This window comes from Lissotriton vulgaris, chromosome 3_1, assembly GCF_964263255.1.
Source record: "Lissotriton vulgaris chromosome 3_1, aLisVul1.2, whole genome shotgun sequence".
Lineage (NCBI taxonomy): Eukaryota > Metazoa > Chordata > Amphibia > Caudata > Salamandridae > Lissotriton > Lissotriton vulgaris.
The window spans coordinates 468475345-468501814 of NC_141689.1; the positions used below are offsets into that span (position 1 = coordinate 468475345).

Genomic DNA, 26470 nt, shown 5'->3' on the forward strand with positions numbered 1-26470 from the left:
AACTTAGATATACTTAACTTTAAACTAATAGAATGTCAAGGGGTGCCCGAGGGGCCCCCTGGTGTTCAAGTAACCTGTGAACCCCCCTTTTTGTTTCCACAGCCCAGCCTGGAGCTACCATCATGGCACCGAGTGGAAGAACGTTATAGCTGCGATGATGAGGACCTGGACGGCGGCCCCTTTAAGTGGATACCTGGTTCTGAGGAGGAGTGGCCGGACTCCGCTAGAAAAGAGGAGGGTGCGCCAGATCAGGTGTGTCTTTACACCGGAGGAGCGGTTTGTGGAAGGAGCGGTGCGGCGTGGAGCAAGGACGAAGAAGACGGCGAGTGGTGGGAGGACGATTCGCCGGACTGGAGACAGCAGCGACGGAACCCCCAGGACGAGAGACCAGAGGAAGAGGAGACGCGCCAAGGATTCCAGCGTCTGCGGGAAGAACCTCAGCGACAGGCGGCATACCCTGACTGCAGGCGAGAATCCGACGCGGAGCAGGAGAGGATCTCTTGGGCCAGCGCACCTGGAAAGGAGAGACCGCAGGCGAGGACGGAGGAAGTCTACGGAGAGGACGTGGCCGAGGTCCGTGAGGAGCGAGCTGAGGAAAGCTGCGGCGGAAGACAACCTGAAGCAGATAGCGGGAAACGGGAGGAAGAAGCGGAGCCAGGAGGCCACCGACATCGCGATTCGCCCAGCCACTCCCCCGGAGGGGCGTGGCTTCGCGAGGTACGTTCCCGTATAGCGGGCTGGGTGGGAAGAAGGGCGAGGCGCTAGCGCTCTTCATCCCTGCATTTGGGTAAAGGGGTTTGTGCTGTGTATTCACCTCCCCATCTAGTCACAAGTCACAGAACCTGTGTTCGTCACTACCGTTTGTTGGGAGCACTCGTCGACCCCTACTGCACGCCCCCCCCCCCTTGGTGATTGGGCACATATCGGAAAGGCCGTGATACTAACGTGCGTTTCCTGTTTCTTTGCATAAATACCGACGGTGAGGAGGACACGACGGAGCCAGACGGCGGAGAACGAAGGAGGACCCTAAAGAAAAGAAGGGAAGAAGGAATTCTTTCCAAGAGCCGGGCAGAGAGAAGTCGCTCTCCGAGGAAATCTGGTGTTAGACTCAAATGTACCGATCAGCTCTTGTCTAAAATAAAACCTCTACCAGTTGTTACTAAGACACGTCTCTTGCCTCTCCCTACCGCCCCTCTTACAGTGGTGGAGAATGCGGGCAGTGTGACCATCTGTAACCCCAAGATGGATGAGGTAGTGCAATCACTGGTCAAGGGGCAGGAACGACTTGAGTGGGCTATTCAGCAATAGATCATAACAGCAGCTGCGGATAGAGAAGCAATGAAGAATGCAGTGACCGCCAGGGTAATGGAAAACCCGGTTATGACCGGACCTGTCACAGCTTCTATAACAAACCCCCATATCAGCGGGGTGTCCCTGCAAAAGTACCAGCCGGGTGAGGATCCGGACACCTTCCTGCTTAACTTTGAGAGGGCGGCCCGAGCTTGTGGGTGGCCGGTGCCAAAGTGGCCATTCTTCCTGGCGCCCCTTCTAGTAGTAGAGGCCCAGGCGGCCTATCAGGTGGCTAATCCAACGGGTGATACGGCGTATGCCGAGGTGAAACGGATTATACTAGACCACTTAGGTCTGGACCAAGAAGCTTACAGAATCAGGTTCCGAAAGGAGAGAGGAGTACCCGGCGAGTCCCCAAAGACATTGTTTGTGAGACTAAAGATGGCAGCAGACAAGTGGCTGACCCCTAATGTCAGTACTAAGGAAGAGATCATGGATAGAGTATATCTAGAAGAATTCCTGGAGGCCTTGCCCTACGCCACGCAGAGGTGGTTGCGGCAGCACCACCATCTCACAACTGAAAAAGCTGTGGATATGGCTACAACTTTTTCAAGGGTTCAACCTAGGCTCTCCCAGGCCTGGGAGAGTGAGAGACACAAACCACTCGGAAAGACGGAAAGGAAGCCTGTGAAACCTCCAGAGACCACGAGGCCAAGAACATGGAGAACGGAGGGGCCCCTGCCTGCCGGGCCTCAATGTTTGGACTGTGGCACGTGGGGACATATAGCCCGCCTTTGTCCCCGACGGAAGCAACAGGAGGAACCGATGGAAGTCGGATATCTTCCTAGGGCGGTGATGTTCTCCAGTGAAATGGGTCAAGCTTTCCGAGTAAGTGTTGGGGTAAACGGCACCTCCCTCCAGGCCCTGTTAGACTCTGGCTGTCGCCAGTCGGTGGTACACGCACGGCTCGTAAGACCCTCCCAGATAGTAAGACAGAAACAGGTGAATATACGCTGTGTACATGGAGACGTTAGGGCCTATCCGGTGGCGATGTTGCCCATAGAACCCCTGGGCGGGAGACCCCACAAGATAAGGGTAGGGGTACTGGCCACTCTCCCTGAGGACCTCATAATAGGTACTGACAACCCAGGCTTTATAAGTATGTTCAGTCAAAGCCTATACAGGGGAGACCCCCCTGCCCAAACTAATAATATTGAGGGACATGTCCCCGCACTAGTGACAGCAGAGCCTTGGGTGCTAGACCGTAGCTTTCGCTTCTCTCAATGCAACGACGCTACCCTCTCCAACGCCTGGGAGGCTGCCGAACGAGATAAGGACCAACATCCCATACAATATCCCAGATTTCTTGTGAAAAACGACTTGCTCTATCGCCAGGGGCAAAGGGATGATCCTGAACAGCTACTAGTACCCGTATCTTTCCGAGAGCAGGTGTTGTTCTACTCCCACGCCCATTTGGTTGCCGGACATACCGGAGCAGAAAAAACTACGCAAAATCTGCTCCGACACTTCTATTGGCCTGGAATTTATAAAGATACCGTAAAGTACTGTCAGGAGTGTGAGGTATGTCAAAAGAAGAACATGACCCGACCCCCTGCGGTACCTCTACAACCCCTGCCCATTATAGGAACTCCTTTCGAACGGATCGGGATGGATCTGATTGGACCCTTACCAAAAACCCGGAAGGGTTACCAATATGTGTTAGTAGTAGTAGATTACGCCACCCGCTTCCCAGAAGCATATCCTTTGACCGCCACCACTACCAAACAAATAGCCGATAAGATGCTAGAAATGTTTTCACGAGTGGGGTTTCCGAAAGAGATCGTCACTGATCAGGGGACGCCCTTTGTGTCTCGTCTAATGAAGGATGTCTGCCAGCTCCTACACATCCAACAAATACGAACAGCTGTATACCACCCCCAAACTGACGGACTCGTGGAACGTTATAACCGCACCCTGAAAACAACCCTTCGGAAAATGTTGGAGATCAACGGAGCGGAGTGGGATCAAGTACTGCCTCTGGCTTTGTATGTCATCAGGGGTCAGAAACAAAGCAGTTTGGGGTTCTCTTCATTCGAATTGTTGTATGGCCGGCAGCCCAGATCCCTCTTAGAGATGACCAAAGAAGCTTGGGAAAAAGAGACCCCAGAAGAGACGCTGAAGACCCTAGAATACGCCAGGAATCTCCGATCCAAGATAGGAAAACTGAGAGAACTAGCCTATGCTAACCTCGAAAGAAGTCAACAACGCCAGAAGACGTTTTACGATAAAGGGAAAAAATGGAGGAGGATGATGGTGGGGGATTGGGCTCTGGTACTCCTACCCTCCTCCACTCAAAAGTTTAAGGCCGAATGGGGAGGTCCATATCAAATCATAAGCACTATTGGAAAAACGAGTTATAAACTGCAACTCACCCAAAGGAAGACACAGGTCTTTCATATCAACCTGTTAAAGAAATGGCTAGGCCCCCCTCCCTCAGGGGTACACTTGACGGAAGAACTCCCACTCAAGTACCCTAGTACTATAGACCAACTAGTCGTGAATGACGACCTGATGGAAAAAGAAAGAAGAGAGCTGATGGACACCTTACAGAAAAACGCAGGGGTGTTCTCAGATATACCCGGAAGAACCACGTTAGCAACACATCAGATACCTACCGAACCAGGAAAAACCGTGAAGATAAAGCCTTACAGAGTCCCCGAGGCCCGAAGACAAGGGATCAAACAGGAAATTCAAGATATGTTGAAACTGGGCGTTATTCGCCCCTCAAAGAGCAACTGGTCGAGTCCGATAGTATTGATCCCTAAACCTGATGGAACACGAAGATTCTGCATGGACTTTCGCGCACTCAACGAAATTTCCACGTTTGACGCATACCCGATCCCATGCATTGATGAGTTGATCGAGAAATTAGGAGAGTCCAAGTACATCAGCACCATCGATCTGACAAAGGGATACTGGCAGGTACCTCTCCATGAGGATGACCGACATAAAACCGCCTTTTCTACGGATGACGGACATTATGAGTTCACTGTTCTACCATTCGGACTACACGGGGCCCCAGCCACTTTCCAGAGATTGATGAACACTGTCTTGAAAGGGATATCCTCATTCACATCGGCATATCTGGACGACATTGTCGTCTTCAGCCCCGACTGGGAAACCCACTTAACTCACCTTCAGAGAGTGTTGGATACTCTGCGAGACGCAGGCTTGAAAATCAATGCCAAGAAATCAAGAATTGCTTATCAAAAAGTGAAGTATCTGGGCTAGGTTTTAGGTCACGGGATGATAGAGCCCCAGATAGAAAAAGTCCGAGCCATCGCAGAGACCCCTTTTCCAAAAACAAAAAAAGACATGAGAGCATTCTTGGGGTTGATAGGTTATTACCGCAGGTTTATACCCTTGTTCTCCCAGATATCGGCCCCCCTTACTGACGCGTTGAGATGTAGTACCCCTGAAAAAACCCTACTGCACCCAACGGTTGAGATGGAAGAGGCATTCACTTCCTTAAAAAGGTGTATCACCTCCACTCCCGTCTTATCTTCCCCAGATTTCACACAGCCATTTTGTTTGCACACGGATGCCTCAGAGTATGGGATCGGGGCAGTGTTATCCCAAAGGTCGAGGGAGGGGGCAGACCACCCTATACTGTACGTTAGTAGGAAATTGTTCCCCAGGGAGTTGAAGTATTCTACTGTAGAGAAGGAATGTCTGGCCATTCGGTGGGCGGTTGACAAACTATCTTATTACCTGGAGGGCAGACCGTTTACCCTGTATACTGACCATGCACCACTACAGTGGATGGCCCGGAACAAAGCGAATAACGCCAGGGTGATGCGCTGGTTCCTGGCCCTGCAGCCCTACGCCTTTACTGTGCTACATAAACGAGGAACTGAAAATACTGGGGCTGACTTTCTTTCCCGTTATCCACTTCCCGAACGGAAGAGTTCAGGGGGGGAGGTGTGTAAAGGGGTGCCCGAGGGGCCCCCTGGTGTTCAAGTAACCTGTGAACCCCCCTTTTTGTTTCCACAGCCCAGCCTGGAGCTACCATCATGGCACCGAGTGGAAGAACGTTATTACTGCGATGATGAGGACCTGGACGGCGGCCCCTTTAAGTGGATACCTGGTTCTGAGGAGGAGTGGCCGGACTCCGCTAGAAAAGAGGAGGGTGCGCCAGACCAGGTGTGTCTTTACACCGGAGGAGCGGTTTGTGGAAGGAGCGGTGCGGCGTGGAGCAAGGACGAAGAAAACGGCGAGTGGTGGGAGGACGATTCGCCGGACTGGAGACAGCAGCGACGGAACCCCCAGGACGAGAGACCGGAGGAAGAGGAGACGCGCCAAGGATTCCAGCGTCTGCGGGAAGAACCTTAGCGACAGGCGGCATACCCTGACTGCAGGCGAGAATCCGACGCGGAGCAGGAGAGGATCTCTTGGGCCAGCGCACCTGGAAAGGAGAGACCGCAGGCGAGGACGGAGGAAGTCTACGGAGAGGACGTGGTCGAGGTCCGTGAGGAGCGAGCTGAGGAAAGCTGCGGCGGAAGACAACCTGAAGCAGATAGCGGGAAACGGGAGGAAGAAGCGGAGCCAGGAGGCCACCGACATCGCGATTCGCCCAGCCACTCCCCCGGAGGGGTGTGGCTTCGCGAGGTACGTTCCCGTATAGCGGGCTGGGTGGGAAGAAGGGCGAGGCGCTAGCGCTCTTCATCCCTGCATTTGGGTAAAGGGGTTTGTGCTGTGTATTCACCTCCCCATCTAGTCACAAGTCACAGAACCTGTGTTCGTCACTACCGTTTGTTGGGAGCACTCGTCGACCCCTACTGCACGCCCCCCCCCTTGGTGATTGGGCACATATCGGAAAGGCCGTGATACTAACGTGCGTTTCCTGTTTCTTTGCATAAATACCGACGGTGAGGAGGACACGACGGAGCCAGACGGCGGAGAACGAAGGAGGACCCTAAAGAAAAGAAGGGAAGAAGGAATTCTTTCCAAGAGCCGGGCAGAGAGAAGTCGCTCTCCGAGGAAATCTGGTGTTAGACTCAAATGTACCGATCAGCTCTTGTCTAAAATAAAACCTCTACCAGTTGTTCCTAAGACACGTCTCTTGCCTCTCCCTACCGCCCCTCTTACATAGAACTTAAAGTTGATTAAAGGATCTTAGGGCTAAGAGCATTAACAAATTAAAAAAATATCAACTTGATCAATAAGAAAACGGTGATAAAATTGGTAAACTTCTGGCCAATAAAGTTGCTGAAGATCGATCACAGAACACGATTAAAGAAATTAAAGGAGATAATAATCATTTGTTTTGCGACTCCAAATCAATATTATTACAATTTGCTTCCTTTTATCAAGTCTTATATACACCAGAAACTACAGCCTCGGAGGACAGTATTAAAGATTATGTAGAGCTTAATATGGTTAAAGTCTTAGAACCAGAACAATCCGTACAATTAGAAGAAGAGATAACAGCAATAGAAATTAGGGATGCTATTAATTCTCTAGCAACAGGGAAAGCAGTAGGGGAGGATTCTATTCCTTTGGAATTATATAAATGCTGTGCCGAGGACTTGATACCTTTATTAACTGATGTGATCCGTGCTATAGGTAATGGGCAACAAGCACCTAAATCTTGGAATCAAACTCAAATTATCTTCTTTTTAAAAAAGGGTAAAGTACCTCAGGAGAGAGGATTATACAGACCAATCTCGCTTATTAACAGCGATGCTAAAATCTTTGCTAAAATATTGGCTACTAGGCTTGCGCCAGTTATGTCTCAGCTTGTATCTTTTCAACAACATGGATTTATTCCAAAACGAGATACTACAGCGCATATTAATATGGCCATATCTGCTTTTGATGCTGCACGAACTCAGTCCGCCCCACTCGGTATGATTTTACTAGATGCAGAAAAAGCATTTGACCGAGTGGGGTGGGACTTCTTGTGGGTAGCTTTACAAGCATTTGGCATTAACGGCCAATTTTTGAGATGGATTCAATCACTTTATGATAAACCTATGGGCAAAGTATCTTATATGGGAAAATGTTCTCCTATGTTCCCAATTCAGAGGGGGACAAGACAGGGGTGTCCTTTATCACCCCTGCTTTTTGCTTTAGGTATGGAACCCTTTTTAATCGCACTTCAACGTCAGGCTCTAATTAACCCTTTCTTCAATGGCTTAAATAAGCTTGACATTACTGTATATGCGGATGACGTAGCAGTATTCTCTTCGGATGTGCCTCAAGCTTTGAAAGGTATCATAATTGAAGCAAGTATATATGGCTTAGTCTCTGGCTATAGACGTAACACCACTAAAACTCAAATTGTTATGAATTACCATCTGTCTGTTCCTACTCCAGGAATCTGCGGTGTGGCAACGTACCTTGGTGTCAAAATCTCTTCGGATATTGACTCAATTGTAGCACTAAATTATGAAATATTATTAAAAGAGACCGCAATGCAATTTAAGAAATGGCATAAACTACCACTTAGTATCATTGGTCGAATAAATTTAATTAAAATGAAAATCTTGCCAAAATACTTATATTTATTCCGAGCAATTCCCCTACGCGTAAACAATTCTTATTTTCTTAGATTAGAAGGAATTATTAGTAGTTTTATATGGGGATATAAAAAAGCCCGTCGAGCTGTCTCCTCACTTAAACTTCCTTTTAGTCAAGGAGGTCTGGCTCTTCCGGATTTCAAGCTTTATTATTGGTCGGCTTTTTTGATCCGCTTTCGTAGCTTAACAGTTCTTGATAAGTGTCTGTATTTTCACAAATTTTTACTTGGACAAGATGCTAATATGTTTATCTACAGATTAAATGACCCTAACTATTTCAAAAGGGTTAAATTTAAGACGGTACGAGATACCGTTAATATTTGGCGCTCCATCATGGTTAAATGTAATGTTTCACATTTACATTATAAAACACCTTTGTGGGGTAATCCAGGCTTTCCTCTAATTTTTCAGGATTCAACATGTCGATTATACCTAGAATCTGGTATTAAACTCTTGGGAGATTTGTATGATCATCAAGGATTTATGGCGTTTGAAAAAATAAAGCAATGTTATAATTTACCGGAACTGGCTAGGTTTAAATATTATCAGATTAAAGATTATTTAGTGAAGAAATTAGAACTCACTATAATAGACTCTGATTTATGGGACTGTATCTATAGAGAATCAGTCAAACCCATGATTAGCATAGGATATAAGATATTTTCTGACTTTAACACTAACGATATTATTAAATTAACTGAGAAATGGAATAGAAAACTGGCTTTAAATGTACCATCCGACCTAATTACTTTATCTCTTAAGAGTTTAAATACATCAGTTCATTCTTCTAGCCTTAAACTGCAAATGTTTAAAACTATATGTCAATTATATCATACCCCCGAAAGAATCCGTAAATGGGCAAGGAATAATAACTATAGTGAACGTACGAAATGCCCTAAATGTGATCTAATTGGTGCTGATATTGTTCACATGTTTTTATCTTGCCCTCATCCTAGTGAATATTGGGATGGAATACTCAAGGTGGTGTCTGATAGACTTACCCAACCTATCTCTCTCTCACCAACTGATGTGTTGATTGGTATATGTGGGGGTTTTAGCACATTTAGTGATTTGTTGAACATCTTAGTTACTTGTGCAAGACTTATTATTGCTAGAGCTTGCATTCAGAAAAATCAACCAACTGTTATGGAATGGTGGAGTCTAGTTAAGGAATCATATAATATGGAGATTACCCTTGCTACTTCAAAGGGCCTTCGGGCTAAACACAAAATTGACAGAATCTGGGGATTATTTATATTGTAACAATAGTATATTTTTCTTAGCGATTTTTTCTTTTATCTTTTCTTTTATTTCTTCTTTTTTTCTGTATGACCTCTTTATTGCTTATGACGCATGAAATGTTTAATGTTTATCTTTTTGATTCTACTGCAATCTGTGTAGATTGACTTTGTTTATCCTGACTTTTCTCTTTGTGTTCATTTGATGCAAATAAAAAAATATTTAAAATAAAAAAATCCCAATCATCAGAAAATGTACTAGGTAAAACAAAATCACTCAAGGAAACCTTAAATTGGTGTGGAATTTTCAGCAGCTCGACAGGGCCATAAATGTCATAATCAGTACTATCCCATGCTATTCCACCAGGTAGAGTAACCGCTGTGGTTTTTACTGATGACAGGTCTCGTTGTTCACAATGAGATGATTTGTTTGGTTTCAGGAGCAAGTTGATGTTCTTACTTGCTGTGTCCAATTTAATGCATTTTCCATCTATTCGCTTTCCCAACTTAAAACAAGAATGAGCCATAGCAGGAGATAAAATACACCTAACCCAATCTAAAATTCAACCCATGGTGAACCCAGATCTGTATTAGCAAGCTCTTGACCAAGTTCTGTTAATTGGTCCTTGAAAGGTTTGTTTGCCTTTGAGTTTCAGGTTCACTGGGATCCTCACAAAAGGTATCGAAGTTGATGAAATAACCAGAGGCAGTTCTGTCAATTGTTGGTATTGCATCAGGATTATTTGAAATAGCTGAGCTGCTTGTTCCCTTGACATGTTTGTATAGTCAGATGCTACTTCATTGTAGACAGGTGTTTCTTCACGAACTATAATTTGGGTTTCAAGAGACACAAGTTCCATGGCTTTATTGCATAGTCCTTCTTTTCTTACTGCAGAATCTTCAAAGGTGATGAGTCTTTCAATTTGAACCTCTTGGATAGTAGCAATATTTGGTCGTCTGCTACATCTTGGGAGTCCACTGGGCCTACTACTTATTAACGGCCACATGATGTGGTTTTACCAGGTCAATTGATACAGACGGGTTCTCCTTTCTTCCAGCAAGGGGCGGCAGTAACACTGTTTTTGATCCGTGGACTGCTAGTACAGGTACTGGTTTTCTGTAAGAAGGCCCAAATTCCTTCTTGCCCGCTATTTTTTCTCTGACCAGATCCCCAATCTTTGGAATCCAGACAGGTCTTGCTGGGACAGGTGGTTTTTCTTCAGTGGTCGTTGGCTTTTCGCTGCTGTTGCTTAGACCTCTTTTTGTTTCATTTAAGTCCTGTAAAACAGCCAAACTATCTTTGATATCTAAGGGGTTTTGTTCCACCTCGGAAATATGACGATCAAGGTCTTCAACCAACATTCTATTACCAAAAAGGATTTCATATGGAGTGAGTCCACCCAGAGAATTTCTTGGCAGGTTATTAAGACTACGTTGGACATTTATTAGATGTTTGACCCACCCATCACCCGAACCTAATACCCTAGCTGTTATAGATTGCTTTATGTCACGTTTTTTTCTCTCCTCAGGATGGAATGGACTCGAAAACCACAATGGAGGTGAAGTAGTGTGGCTCACTGGTTAGAGGCGGCAGACCCGAGAGCAGAGGACGGCCCGGGACCAGGGTTCGATTCCCGGCGCGGCAGGTTTCTGGACCAGGGTCAGCGGACTCGATAATTCTCTCGCCTCGGTGCCCACTCTGATCAGCGATCACACTCGGCAACTCTGGGCATTAGCTTGCCTCATCTTCACTAACGGCCCCACCAGACCACCGGGGATGCCTGGTCTCACCCTGGAGATACCCATTAAGGGACCATCTCTCAGGGAAGCCAGGAAGGGTTTCGCAGCGGTCGAAGCGCCTTGGGACCCTACGGGTAAGTAGTGCGCTATATAAATGCCAATACAATGCAACGCCCAAGCTGGCCATGGCCTCCTATTAAGCCCTAGAGCTAAACGCAGGACCCTGGTCAGTATGTAGCGTGCTGATTGCATATGTACCGATAAAGACTCGCAAATCTTTTATAACAGTTCGGGCGTCAGCCGAGCGCTGAGGCCACATCCAAATGAATCTCGTGCAAGAATCCACTGCGATCATTATGTATTTATAGTTACCGTCCCTCTGAAGGGGACCGCATTGGTCCAGGTAAACACATGCTAATGGTTTATCTGAAATTAGAAGGGACGCCTGCGCCGGGCGCTTCACTGTTAAAACTTTCATTTTCTGGCAGATTTCACATTCCAAAACATAGTTTCTGGTCTGTTTCCTCATGCGCGGCCACCAGTATTGCTGTTTTAATAATGAAACTGTGGCAGAAACATCTGCGTGTGCAGAGGCAAGCCGTTCATGTGCTGCTAAAATTAGTCCTAATCTATGTTCAATGTTTGGGATTACTCTATCCTCTACTCCAGGGATTCGAGCAAACGGAACATTATTTGCATCAGTTATATATGAGTACTTGAGTGGAAAGCCTTTTGGTAATGTTTTACCACTGTCTTTTATTGAAGCAGTTACTTCAAAACACAAAAATGTCTGCCCCATATAATTAATCAGATGGCTCAACTAGACTCCAATATTTGCAACATGCAGGGATGAGCTCACTGAGACCAACAACCAGACAACATAGTTAACGTCACAACATATTAGAAAAATATTTAAAAAAATTATTCATTTTATCCAATTTAGATGTATCCTTTCATAACACAACAAGTAACATAGCACCAAGAAATAATCGCATAAATACCCCACACAACCCTACATTCATTCAATCAAACTAAACAACCAACATACGCATTCTACAACCTCCAAATATCATACTTTCAATCATACTCACACATTCTTCACATGTTTGCAACTCATCATTCTTCAAGTCAGATGTAGTATAACTGTTCTGTCCTGGAGGATCTCCCCAATTCAGATGGCATAATGACAGGACAGACTAAAAAACGCCAACGCGCGTTTCGGTGCAATGCCAGGTCTACGGCCACACCTTCATCAGGACAGTCAGAGTAGGGGAGTGGGGCAGAAGTGAAACAACAGCATACAATCTGTAATAGGTAAAAACAGTTTCAGATTTACATATACTTTCTTCCTGTCAACAGTTATCACACATTTTATTATATGACAGTTTAATAAAAAATACTCTGGTGGCTTTTAGTCCCAGATCTGATGATGAAACAGTGAGCTCAAAACACTGCAAAAAAACATTTTATATAAAGTTAATTAATGGGGAATATCTACAAAAAACAGGAATCCCAATGGACAACAGAAAAAGGACTTTTTACACACATATGTATCTTCCATACTTTCACATCAAAGGCGGAAAAAGAAAAGAAATAAGTGTCAAGCTAACAGGGGAAATAGAATTGACATATGGACACCCTAGATACTTAGTCGCATCTACCCACATGATTCACATCCCCCCTGTTTGGCAATTTTAAAGGCCCTTCTGCTGAGTACTACACTGATACTCACTGGTACACAGCGGCAGCATCACGGTTTCACAACCTGACGAGAACGGCGAGAGTCAAGAATCGTTCAGGGTTTTGCATAAATGGGCAGCTATGACCACCCCGGGAGTGATGGACAAGAGATTCTCTGGAAGAAGGCAAAATACAAGCCCAAATTCAGACCTCAACAGTTCTAGTATTATAGATGTTACAGAGGAAGTGAGATGTTATTGCATTCCTAACCACAGTCTTAGAGAGACTTACCTAGATTAAGCAAAATAGTGCCCAGAGATTAAATCGGCTTCAAAGGAGGTGCTTAAACCGGCAGGGGACAGTCGGGCCACGATGACAAGGAGCAAACTAGGTCACGGGGTATGTCAAACAGCGTAGCAATTTACAGATCCCTTCACCCTGCTAGCTACACCCCAGGGCCGGCCTTAGGCATGTGCAAGCTGTGCACCTGCACAGGGCCACCAAACCCCAGGGGCCACCACACCAATATATTTCCTTAATATAATAATCCTCTGAGGATGGATACATATTTGCGTTGCGGCCTCTGGCAGGGATTTGGCGGCCTCCGGCTTTGTTCCACTTCCAAACACCCTGACCACCCCTCTTCAATGGCCTCCGCGCTATGCTCCGCCCGGACCCCCTCTTCTAGGGCCCCCTACCTACGCACCCTGCCCAGGGCCACCATGAGCCTAGAGCCGCCCCTGTACACCCGCAGTAGATCTTAACACGTCGCTAGAGGTGTATACAACGATCAAAGGCGGGGTTACCTGGTGGAATTCGTAAAGCTGACGCTGCTTCAAAGGGGTTCAGGGCGGTCAAAAAATCCAGATATTAGATTCCGCTCCTGTAGGGATTAAAGACGAGAGATCTAGTAGAAAATCCGAACAATACAGAGATCCAGGGCTCAGCATAGATGTTACACTCAGGCACGGTCCTTTAAATAGAAGGTAGCCATGTCGAATAGAAGGGAGGTGCGGGTTTTTTTTTACCTAACAATCGGCCTTCCCGTGCTACACGGTATATAAGCATGTTTAAACGGGATGTTAAAGTGCCACTAGATGCCGACTTCACGGCACGAACAGAGGAGGACTAAACTAAAAAAGCAAGGGTTGCAACAATTACTTACAGGCTCGCTAAATCTGCTATCGCCCAACTCAAGAGACTCCACCCCGTTCAGGGATCTAAAGGGGGATGTATCGAGGGGCAAGGAGGAAAGATGGCACTACCCCGTTTCTTTATGCTCTGAGCCTAACCGCCATAATAGATCACATACCTGAAAAACCAGTCATTAAAGCGTGGAACCACCACACTCTAGGAACGGGCCAGAGACTGACCCGGAAGTAACCTGCGGGAAAAAACGCGGGATTCAAATAGTCATAGAGAGAGATTCTCATCCAATAAGGAGACAGGGCGGGTGGAGCCAATACAGGATAAACAACAACAGAAAGGAAAAGCCGAGATGGAACTCATAAACGAGAAAGATAAAAATAAAAAGATAGAACACAACGGCAAAAAGATATATATAGATCAAAAATATAGCCGGCAAAAGGGTGAAACAGAGTTAAGAGGAACAGTACTCCTGGGGTGAATAAACGAAAAACAAGGTAAGAAAATATGCACATGCATCCGCTGGAGATGTCTTTTGTACGGATGCTGAACAAAAGAATATCTAAAGGAAAGAAATCCTTTTGTGATCGCAGCGGAACAAGATTCAGGGCACCGGGTCACATTTACTCTAACAGATTCAGAAACTCCTGAGCGGGGTGCCACCAACAAAAGGTCGAAAGAAAAGACCAAGTGGGTCGTCTTATCAAACCCGTGCTAGCCAGCATTGAAGCAGTGACAGCTTGCATTATTTCGCTGTCTATTTTTGTTTTTGAACGAGTGATTGCAGCTACGGAAGCCATCACGCTGATGACTTAGTGTATGGATCACGTGAGTCTTTTGTAGTTCTTTCTGCAAAAGAACTACTTGTTCCCAAAGCATTTTATGCTTGATTGTGCCACCTTTTGCGTCTTTAAAACCATTATGAACCCAGTTCTGCAGATATTCATTGTAAGACTGGACGCAGTAATATGAATCGCACACTGAGTGTGGGGAATTCGCGATCGGTATTTTTCAGCACCATCTCGAAAGCTCGCTGAGCTGTAGTCTCCTAGTGATTGAGTTTTTGTGACCATAGGTCTGAATTTACTATTGCGCCAGCGACCTTTAACAATCGCACATGCTGCACTATAAGCTTGTTTTCCCCCAATTGCGGGCTGTGCTGATCAGTCTGTATCCATACTAATATAATAAAGAGCGAGCCCAAACCTTTGAGGCGGGTAATCTCAGGAACCACAGCACCAATCACAACACCCAATACAGCGTTGGAAAGGGCAGTTGCAGCAGAAGGACATAGGCTATGCAGAAGCCCACCATATACATTTAAAAGGTAAAAGAACCGTGCCAGCAAAGTAGTCCCTTGTGGGCGTGTCTGCGTTGTGCTGTGGGCGTGTGCTGGGTGCGTGACAAACTCTGGGGGCGTGTGGTACGTTTCTCCCTTCATGCCATGTCTCATATCGTGTGCTGTGGGCGTGTTCTGGGGGCATGGGCGTGTGCGGGGCGCGGGATTAAGACAAAAAAAAGCGAGCGTTGTGCCCAATGTTTCATTGTTTTTTCTTCCCAGGTTCTGTACATTCCAGCTCCGGGTGTCCACCCTGCTCCCTTTAAATACCCCTGCACCCCATAATCATAACCCACCCTTACTCCTTAAAATACCCCAACACCCTTAAACACTAACCCATCTTAACCCTATAAATATACCCTGTACCCCAAAACCCAAACCTATACCTAAACCCTAAAAAAACCCCTTTACCCCAAAACCCAAACCTAGCCCTGAACCCTATAAATACCCCTGAACCTCAAAACCTACCACTGAACCCTAAAAATACCCCTGTACCCCAAATCCCAAACCTAGCCCTGAACCCTAAAAATACCCCTGTACCCCAAAACCCAAACCTACCCCTGAACCCTAAAATACCCCTGTACCCCAAAACCCAAACCTAGCCCTGAACCCTTAAAATACCCCTGTACCCCAAAACCCAAACCTACCCCTGAACTCTAAAAATACCCATGTACCCCAAAACCCAAACCTAGCCCTGAACCATAGAAATAACCCTGTACCCCAAAACCCAAACCTACCCCTGAACCCTAAAATAGCCCTGTACCCCAAAACCCAAACATAGCCCTGAACGCTAAAAATACCCCGTACCCCAAAACCCAAACCTAGTCCTGAACCCTAAAAATACCCCTGTACCCCAAAACCCATACCTATCCCTAAACCCTAAAACTACCCCTGTACCCCATAACCCAAAACTTTATCTGAACCCTTAAAATACCCAAACACCCCAAAACATATACCTCAGTACCCCAAAACATATACCCCTATACCCATACTTACCTTATCCAAATATTTAAAAAAACATGCTTTAACCATTCCTGTATTTACGACAAATTTTGTTGTAAATGTATGTGTGGTAAAAGCATATAAAATGTAATGCCATGCGTTATAATGGCATTGCGGAGTCATGGTACTTTCGTAATGAAAGTATGCAGAGTCATGGTATGCGGAAAGAAAGTTGCGGAATAATGGGTGTTTACCCTCCCCCAGTAAGTACATTGGTGGCACGGTGGCCCACATCTCCAGCAATATACTCATATTTTTCACCACCGATTTGAAAAATGCACAGGTCTCTCTCATTGATGGCCAGCACCGACATACACTTTTAGACACACCTCCCGCCACAAGTTCTAGAATTGCGAGCTAGGGAGCTACGTTCGAATCTCTGCATCAGCTCAACATCCTGTGATTCCAGGCAAATCGCTTTGTCTCCCTGTGCCTACCAAAAATGAATGTGTTCTTCTGTAATGTTAATTGTGCTCATGCCATGTTGTCGAGTTCGCACTATATAATATTGCAAGGAAAAATAAAGTAGGGAAACTCGAGTTCACACACTACTGAACGCGCACTCTTAAATGCATCAGTAGTGCACTGTGAATCGAAGCGTTTCTCAGGCCTGTCACAGATAAGAAATGCTATCAAAACGAAATCCTACAAAACAATATACTACTGGCCGGCAGCAATTCATACCCGAACAACGTCGGGACGGGCTGCTAGTATATTATACAGCCGTAATGTTCTAGAGGCAGAATTTCAGTGGGCAGAGGACATTATTGTTTGTATTGGGAGAAATTCTTGTGTCTTCAAGTAAGGATCAAAAACGTATTCAACGTCTGTCGCAGCAAGAAAATTAACCCATTGTATCCATCTTGGATGTAAAGTTTTTGCATTCGGAATGCTTGCCTTTGTCACTGCCTCTAAGGCAGGTACAGCAGTAACGATTGTTATGCGTTTTCCCTGTGCGAGTGCTCTTTCTTTTGCCACTGCAGTCTGAATCGCTGTCAGAATTTTTTCTGTTGAAGTGAATTTCATTTCAGCTTGTGTCTAAAAGTGTGATTTGTAAGCTATTGGTACCTTTTCACCTTCATTAAAGGTTAGGTATGTGAATCCGCATCTCCCTGGGATGATTCAGATTACAAGGTTACGTACGTTGTCGCGTGTTTGTAAATGTTTTGTTGCTAACATGTCTGTTTGCACTGAACGCTAAATTTCTGTGTGTTTTTGTGTCCAATTAGTTTGTTTGAAATCAGGTTTGATTGATTTATAGAGAAGTTAACCCTCTCTGTCTAGTTTAGAGTGTAAGTTCTTCCGAAATTCAAGAATCCTAGAACTGACTGTAAGTTTTTCAGCATTTTTAGAGGTTGGAGCAGCACACATTTTTCTAAAAAGTTTGCTGCCAAGCTCTTGCCTTCACTTGAAAGTTCAGAAATCCTAAGAATAGGACGTTGAGGTGGGCAATTTTTGATTTTTTTTAAATTTGAATTTATACCCTTCTGAGGCGAATCCATTTATTATGGTGTTCACCCTGGTCAAGTGCCTGTCCAAATCATCATCTGTAAGATAGATGTCATCGACATAAGATAATGCCTCATCATCATACATTTGTAGTAACTCTGTTACTCTGGCTGAAAATAATACAGGACTGTTCTTGAATCCCTGGGAGAGAGGACAAAAGTATTGTTGTGTTCCCATTATTGAGAAAGCGGTCAAGTACCTGCTATCAGGTGCTATGTTTTGACAGAAGAAACCGTTTGAAATATCTAATATTGTTTTGTATTTTTTGCGAACAATGTTATTCATCAGTGTTGTACTGTCTGAATTTTGTACTGCAAGCGTTTTGCAGCAGGAGTTTAAATGTCTGTAATCCAAGACTAGACGATATGTATTGTCTGGCTTGGAGACAGGAAACAAAGGATTGTTCATGGACGAGGTGCATGTTTCAATCACCCCTTGGTATTCAAGTTGAATAGGATCTCCCTTCCTGCTTAACTGGATACTGCCTCTGAGCAGTCGGTTGATTTTTTAACTGGATCTTATGGTGAGGAGAGTCCTCATCCCATCCCACATGATTTTTATATAATGCTGGAGCCTGGGCCACAGCCCATTTTCTGGCATAGGTTTTTTTTTTTTATGAATAGGAATATAATTTGAGAAGGCTGGCATAAAGATCTCTTCGCCATGTGGGCACTCCCTGACAAATTCAGGTGGCCAGTCCTTTTCAGCCAGAAGAATGTCATAACCCTGTGATAGTTTTTCCCAAAAGAGTGCTTTTATTTTCCGAGTTATGTTCCCCTCTATTCAGAGTGTGACTTCATATAACTTGTGTGGTACACTAACCCTGGTATCTGCAGTTTCAACTTGAATGCATTCATTCAGATCCACTGTCTCCTGATGATCCTCTGCTGCACTGTCCAGCACTGTCTGGGCCCACTCCCCGTTCTTGAGTTGTGTCCTCAAGATCCTCAGCATATCTGATTTTAATACTTGCTACCTTCTTTTTGGTGAATTGAGTTATCTTACTTTTTTGGAACGTGTTGATAGTCTTTGGACTTCACGCGTTCTTCTTTGTGTTCTGATCGTCCTCTTTCGGATTTCTGCGAAGAAGTCTGAAAGGTACGAGAGGAGCGTGTATCAGTATCTTGATATCTATCAGGTTTTTTAAATTATCCCTTTCTAAGGTTATACCTCTTTTTAGAGTGCTTCTTTTGAGGAGGTCTACCTCTGGATTGAGAACGTTTCTCTTTAGGAAGTGACTGTCTACTATTTTCCCACTTCTTTTTAGGTGTAGTGAGATTGTTTTTGATTAAAAAAAAAATAAGGATTTTCTGTCATTTCAGGCTTTACTAGTTTCCCACCCAAACTATCTCTTCTCAGTTCTTCATAGGATTTTTCAATTATTCTAGCCAGTTCATACGGTTGCTCAGTATTATCAAGTTCTTTTAATTTTTTGCGGATTGCCACGGATGCTGCTTCACCTTTAATGTTAGCTAATAAGATAGTCAATACCTGTTTTTAATCTTTCAGTAATTTCATACCAAGATTCAAGGCAGGTTCTGGTCCGTATTCATTTTGAATCTGTTTCAGGACGTCCGGTATTACCGCCATAGATGGAACATCATGTGTTTTTGTGTAGATTGAAGCAAAGACTGTACCCCAAGTGTCACAGTCCTCCACGTGTGGTGCGATCCCCGTTGGTAAACAGATTGTTAGCCTCTTAAGTGCTTCGAACGCTCGGTGGCCGACGGCACCACTACCTCAGGAGTGCTGCCGTCGGCCATTGAACGTTCGAACCTCATAGCTGCAATGGAACGTCCAGCACTGGAGCTGGACGTTCCATAGCCGTTATGAGGTTAAAATCCTGTGTTTCTCATAAGGTGTACTCTCCGGAAATACTGCCTCTATTTGAGTAATTTTTTGAGCTAACCAGAATGGAATTTGTTCCCTTTTTGTAAGCAATTTACCAATGAAGGATTGTATAGTCTGTGGTGTAATTTTGTTTGTGTTCCCCTGATGAGTGGTGTGCTGTGGAATTCTTATAGCAGGTTGGACTGTTAAAGTCTGCATGACATATTGTACCGAGTGTCTATGTATTTTGATTAATTGTTTTAGTTGAGCTAACAGTTCTGGGCCTGTCATTTGTTCTATGGCAGGATGTGGTTTATAGTTGGCTAGTACCGTAGGGCGCCTTTAAACCAGAGCTGATGCTCTTGGTAAGTTAGTGGAATCTCAATGTCCTCGAAAGGAGCGTTTTCCGCAAAAATAGATGTAAAAGAGGAAATATGTTCAATAGAGAAGCCATCAGGACCAGGGCCCTTAGGTCTTTTTAAGGATTTAATTGCATCTAATATCTCTTGAAGAGTTATAACATTTTCCAAGAGAGCCATATCATCCGGAACCGAGTTAGGAGAGGGAAGGCCATCAAACAAATAACTGCGTGTCATTTGTGTGGGAGGGGTGTCGTCCATCTATAATGAGTGATAATAGGTCTGGAATGCTTTACCAATATCTAAATCAGAGTGCAATAGTGTTAGTATGGGTATTACGAATAGGGCCATTGGCTTTCTTTTCTGATTTAGCTTCCTGATTTAACTTTGAAATATTTAGCCAACATTTTACCTGCTTTGTTTTGACCCCCATGATATTTGGATTTTATCTTAAGTAGGATATTACAAGCATCAGTTGTGGCCAATGTTTTTGGTCAGATTTAGCCTTAGTTCGATCCCTAAGGTGAGTAGGGGATTTGGAAGTATAATAAGAGTGTTCCAGGGGCTTAATATGATTGAGGTTGAGGTAGGAAATATATTGGGAGTTTAATGACTTTTTCTTTCTAGCAGTGTAGGCAATGGTGAAAGCTCTAAACGACGCTTTAAAGGCATCCCAATTGTTATGAATAGAAGTATCACTTGACTTGTTAAATTGAAAAAATTATTGTATGAAGGAAGTAGCATTTAGAATAAAAGTTTGATCAGATAATAAAGAATTGTTAAATCTCCATCTAGCCTGTTTGGGAATGGCAAGGGACAGATCAAGTGAAACTGAAACTGGGGCGTGATCTGAGATAAAAATAGAACCAATCTCAGAGGATTTGACCAAGGGTAATAAAGATTTAGAAATTAAAACATAATCAATGCGAGACATAGTATCATAAACATTAGAAAAGAACGTGAATTCATAACAGTCAGGGTTACTAGTTCTCCAGGCATCATAAAGTGGACGAGAAGCTACCGCCGATTTAAATGGTTTTTGGGATTTATCAGGTTTGAATTTACAATCTGATTTTCTGTCAGAAAGGGGTCAAGCCAATTATTAAAATATCCAGGAACAATAATATTGGGGTTAGTAATTGAGGATAATTTTAGTTTAATATTGTGCCAAAAATCCGGGCCAGGCTTAACCGGTCCATAAATATTTAAGGAGATGACAAGTTCATTATGGACTGTGGCATGTAGTATTACCCATCGTCCACTCGCATCATTTTCAGTTGATATCATTTGTAGTTTTAAAGATTTATGACAAACTATGACAACGCCACCTTTACGATTTATACCTGGCGAGAAAACTACTTGACACACCCATTGACGCTTGAGTTTAAGAGATTCCACCCAATTACACTGGGTTTCCTGCAAAAAAGCAATCTAACCATCACATTTTGATAAATGAAGAAGTAGCTTTTGACACTTGACGGGATGACCCAGACCACGGACGTTCCACGATAAAACATTAAACATAGTAATGTTTGGGGAATAGGGGAATAATCACAGTGATGACGAACTGCAAGATACAACAAAGAAGATGAAAGACACTAGTCATAAAAATCAGGAAACATACTAAAAATAATACGAACATAAGGGAACAAATAAAACGATTATTTATAGAGAATGAAAGAGGGGAAGGGTGACAGGTGAAGGAGGGGGAAAAGAGATAGACAAAACAGAAAAAGTAAAGATGGGAAAGAAGTGAAAGAAATAAAGAAATATAGGGACAGGGCAAGGACAAAAAGCCATATTGAAATATAAAGACAAAGAACTAAGAATTGGGCTTGTCAGCACTCGAGAACAAGAACAACAAAGGTTGAAGATGGAGCTAAAGCAAATAAGGAAGTAGTGAACGTATAAAGAACAAAGACCACAGCAAAAAGATAACGAAAAGAGAAGCATTAACAAGTTAAATGAATTAAGAGCATTGAGCATTGGTGTCCATAGGCATTCTAGTAACGGAATGCAGAAACTGTCTTAATTTAGATGGATCCTCAAATGAACAAGAGACACCTTCATGGGTAATCTTGCAAAGACCGGGATGTAGGATGCATAACGAATGTTCATAGATCTCAATTGTGGACGAAGAGCTAGGAATTCTTTGCATCTAACATTGGTAGCGTTGGAAAGATCATGTGATATGAAGATGTTATGACTAGACCAGACAAGATGGTGTTTTTCTCTGGCGACTTTTAATACGTGCACCAGGTCAGTGAATTCTAGGAAAAGCATAATAATACCACGTGGTTTGTTGGAATGAGGTGTAGGACGACCAAGACGATGTGCCTGCTGGATATTGAGGGTAGTCGAAGACTGAAGGGTTGAGAAGATCAGACCAACATTTCTTTAAAAAAGATAGAAGATCCGGACCCTCAACATTTTCAGGTAGTCCATACAGCTGAGGTTGTTCCTTCTGTTACGATTTTCTAAATCCTCGGTATGAAGTTTAAGCTTTTAAATTTCTTGTTCCAATTAAGGTATTTTAGTAGCCCCGTCTTGAAGATTATTATGCGTTGTTCCATTACTGACATTTTACCTTCCATGCTTCAATTGTAGTTTGTCATTGGTGGCATTCATGAACGATTTTAGTGCACGTAGTTCATCTAAAATTGAATCCAAGACCGGATTAGAAAGAAGACTGCACCGGAGCTGGAGGATCATTATTGACTTTTTCCGGTTTAGTGCCAGATAAAGATGTCTTCGTGAGGGAGACTGAGTCACTGGCCATTTTGACAAAATTAACTTGTCCCAGCAGGGATATGGAGATTAAAGAGTCACAATGTTGATGAATGACATAGCCAAATCCCAGATGATATTATAACATGTAGTAAATTGTAAAGTAGTAACTAATGGAGGAGCTCACAAGCTTGTACAGAAGCAGGAGATAAGATGTGAAGTGATTACAAAGGAAATACCACACAACGTATGAATACCTATTCACATCCTCTCAAGACCCAGGGTTAGATTGGCACAATAGAAAGCAGAAGAGTAGCAACTTTATAAATAAATAAATAAATAAATAAATGTACTAAATTTGATGACTCCATCCATGAGGAATTAGTACAATTCAAGCAACATGCTAATCAAAGGAAGGACAGGGATGATGTCATTCCCTATTCCTTCGCACCAATCACTTCTAACATCCAAGCGGGAGCTTACTAGAGCCCGCCAATACAGACGTGTGCTGTCGTACAGCAGGAGGTGCATTCATTATGAGAGATGTGGGACAAGGTCGTTATGTGGCCGAAAAACTCCTTCGTAAGCTCCTTGAGATGATGTACAACTATCAGCTGCAATCCTGTCAAACGTTCAGGACACACTCCCATAAAAATATCTTCTGAAAGCTGTTTATGTTGCCAGCTACTGTGAGCCTCAAATACTGAAAAAATTAAGCTTGCAGGGAGTCTTCAGACAAACTGCTCATTAAGACATTTAGGCTCATTAAGGAAATGGGCAGGATGTTAAGAACCCCCAAGAAGCAAGTGACGGAAAGAAGCATCAAGTGCAGCTGGAGACATATATAATTGGTTCTGCTTGGAGTGAGAGGCCAGTGAATATCACAGGAAAGGTAATGTACACGGCTGGAGTGTGGTACATGCAGAAGATATGCACAGCCTCTGCCTGCCCTGTGGTGATTCTCTTGTCTCTTGTGACTTGAGTTATCACTCCGTTAGTATAGCAGTGTTTCTGAAAGCCACCGTTGGGAAGCTGTTCTACCCTCAGCTACCCCTCGTTCTTATTCCCCAAATGACGCAGGCGCGCGCATCTAAAATGGTGGACACTCGCATCCGGAAGATGCAGTCATGTTAGATACAGCCGTATTGTGAGAATTATACTCACCCGCTACCGCAAACATAAGACGCCATATATTAGGAGGTTAATGCAGCGTTGAAGGTGTGGTAAAAAGTCATTAGATGGCCGGAATCACCTTCATGAGCCCCGTGAGGAGACTGAGCTCAGCTAAACACCGCCATCTTGTTGAGCGAGTAAGCCACGCCCCCTACATCAGTTCCTTTAAAAAAGAATGTTATGGGAGCATGATATATACATTGGTAAATACAGAAAATTAAGACTGTTTGAGGGATGCAACATTCAAGCGGAAACTTAAATCCCAAATATGGTCCATAATATTTTTATATTCTTAAACTTGTAAAACTCTTTGCCTAATCTAAATGCATGAATATATACAGATGACACTTTTTATTTTAATTGCTTTGCTTTCATGTCCTTTTTTTTCCCAATCAAAAAATACTTACGAATTTACCTTGCTCAAATACCTTAAGTTCTGTATCCTTTACCATTTTTTTAAAAAGTCAAGTTCCTATCCCGTATTATTTTGCCAAAAATCTCAGTACTCTGGCTTTGGAAAATACTAGATCTGTCTCAAAGTTCATTATGTTTTCCAAATTAAAAAACAGGAAGAGATCATCCCTAAGCCCCTTCTTTATTAGACTAATCCTTTTTTTTCTGCTAGTCGTACAGCAGACACTTTCTCCCTAACTCTAGCTCTAACCCTGAACCCAGCCCTAACCATTTACCTGAACACTCCGCAGAGGTGTTGGCTCCAATATTTATGTATCCAAGATTCTTAACTCCTACGATTTGCAACCAGATAAAAATATATGCCATTCTTCAGTAATGTGCACTTTTTAAAACGCCCCTGTATACACAGAGCTAGACATTTTATGCTAATTTAATTAATTGATTTGTAAATAAGTCGCTAATGGAATTCTTACTGTAATGTTTCATGTTTGTTTTATCTGTTAAAGGGTATTACGACAATACAATATTTCACCGGGTTGTGCCAGACTTCATAATACAGGGAGGTGATCCTACCGGTACCGGATTAGGTGGGGAATCTATATATGGTCAGCCTTTCAAGGTATGTGAGTTTTCCCTTCTTTGGCTTCTCTGATTTTAATTGGCTCATTGGGTAACCTGGGAAAATGTGACTTCAAAACTGTTATAATTGTCAAGTTTGGTGAGGCTGGAAAAATATATTTTGTAAATGTAGAACAATCATTTGCAATGCACTATAATTGAAAATGCGACAGTAAATGAGCTTGTTAAATAACATTGTCATATATCAAATAAATTAATCTAGATAGATCTTCACTGCCTTTGACACAGTTTGTGACTATATATGCGTCTCAACGTTCCCTTGGACATTTGATTGAGCCTTTTATTTTCCAAGTAGACCGCTGTTCTCTACTAGAAAGAGGACTGTGTACTGTATTATTATGTAGGTTATTGTTCCCCCTTATTACCTGAGTGGACAAGACTGCAATGACACCCCTTCGCTGTCATGTGCAACAGATGTATCTTCTCTGACCCTGCATAGCAATTTCCTGTAGAAACCTTCCATCTCCTATGGGTTCTTTGGTTTGACCACTGTGTATTGTCATTTGCTTTTGCTTACAACTTTCTAAATTTTTTAGTGACAGCTCAATCAATCAATCATGACATTTATAAAGTGCGCTACTCACCCGGAGGGGTCTCAAGGCGCTGGGGGAGAGGGGTACTTTACTGCTCGAAAAGCCAGGTCTTGAGTTTCTTCCTGAAGGAGAGATGGTCCTGTGTTAGCCGGATGTGGATAGGGAGGGAGTTCCATGTCTTGGCTGCCAGGTAGGAGAAGGATCTTCCTCCGGTGGTGGCTCTGCGGATGCGTGGAACGGCGGCGAGGGCGAGGCTGGTTGATCGTAGCTGGCGGGTGGGAGTGTAGAAGGTCAGGCGGTTGTTGAGGTACGTCGAGGGCCTTGTGTGTGTGGGTGAGGAGTCTGAACGTGATCCTCTTGCTGACGGGGAGCCAATGTAGGTCTCTCAGGTGGCTGGAGATGTGGCTGTGCATGGGGATGTCCAGGATGATTCGTGCGGAGGCGTTCTGGATGCGTTGGAGTCTTTTCTGAAGTTTGGCTGTGGTTCCGGCGTAGAGGGTGTTTCCGTAGTCCAATCGGCTGGTGACGAGTGCCTGGGTGACCGTCTTCCTGGTTTCGGTGGGGATCCACCGGAAGATCTTACGGAGCATGCGCAGGGTGTTGAAGCACGATGATGAGACGGCGTTGACTTGTCTGGTCATCGAGAGGGAGGAGTCCAGGATGAAACCCAGGTTACGTGCGTGGTCCGTTGGCTTGGGAGTGGTGCCCAGGGCAGGGGGCCACCAGGAGTCGTTCCAGGCGGAGGGCGAGGATCCCAGGATGAGGACTTCAATTTTGTCTGAGTTCAGTTTCAGGCGGCTGTTCTTCATCCACTCGGCGACGTCTTTCATCCCTTCATGTAGGCTGGTTCTGGCAGTGGCGGGGTCGTTGGTGAGGGAGAGGATCAGCTGGGTGTCGTCGGCATAGGAGATGATGTTGTGTTGGCGTGCGATGGCTGCGAGGGGGCTCATGTAGATGTTGAAGAGGGTAGGGCTGAGTGATGATCCTTGTGGTACACCGCAGATGACTTCGGTGGCCTCGGATCTGAAAGGGGGGAGGCCTGGGTCTGGGTTCTTCCGGTGAGGAACGAGATGATCCACTCCAGTGTCCTGTCTTGGATTCCGATGTTGCTGAGGCGCTGCACTAGGGTGCGGTGACAGACAGTGTCGAATGCTGCGGAGAGGTCCAGGAGGATGAGGGCCGCTGTTTCCCCGTTGTCGAGCAGGGATCTGATGTCGTCAGTGGCTGCGATGAGGGTGGTCTCGGTGCTGTGGTTGGCTCGGAAACCGGA

The 26470-nt window shown here is 44.4% G+C and overlaps 1 protein-coding gene across 1 annotated transcript in view; it reads left to right on the forward strand.

Moving 5' to 3' along the window:
• The window catches only part of CWC27 (CWC27 spliceosome associated cyclophilin), a 1011903-nt gene that overhangs the window by 92170 nt on the left and 893263 nt on the right, over window positions 1-26470 (forward strand). The window contains exon 3 of the mRNA XM_086960691.1: window positions 24535-24647. Coding sequence (XP_086816817.1) covers window positions 24535-24647 — 113 coding nt within the window. The remainder of the gene's footprint in view (window positions 1-24534; window positions 24648-26470) is intronic.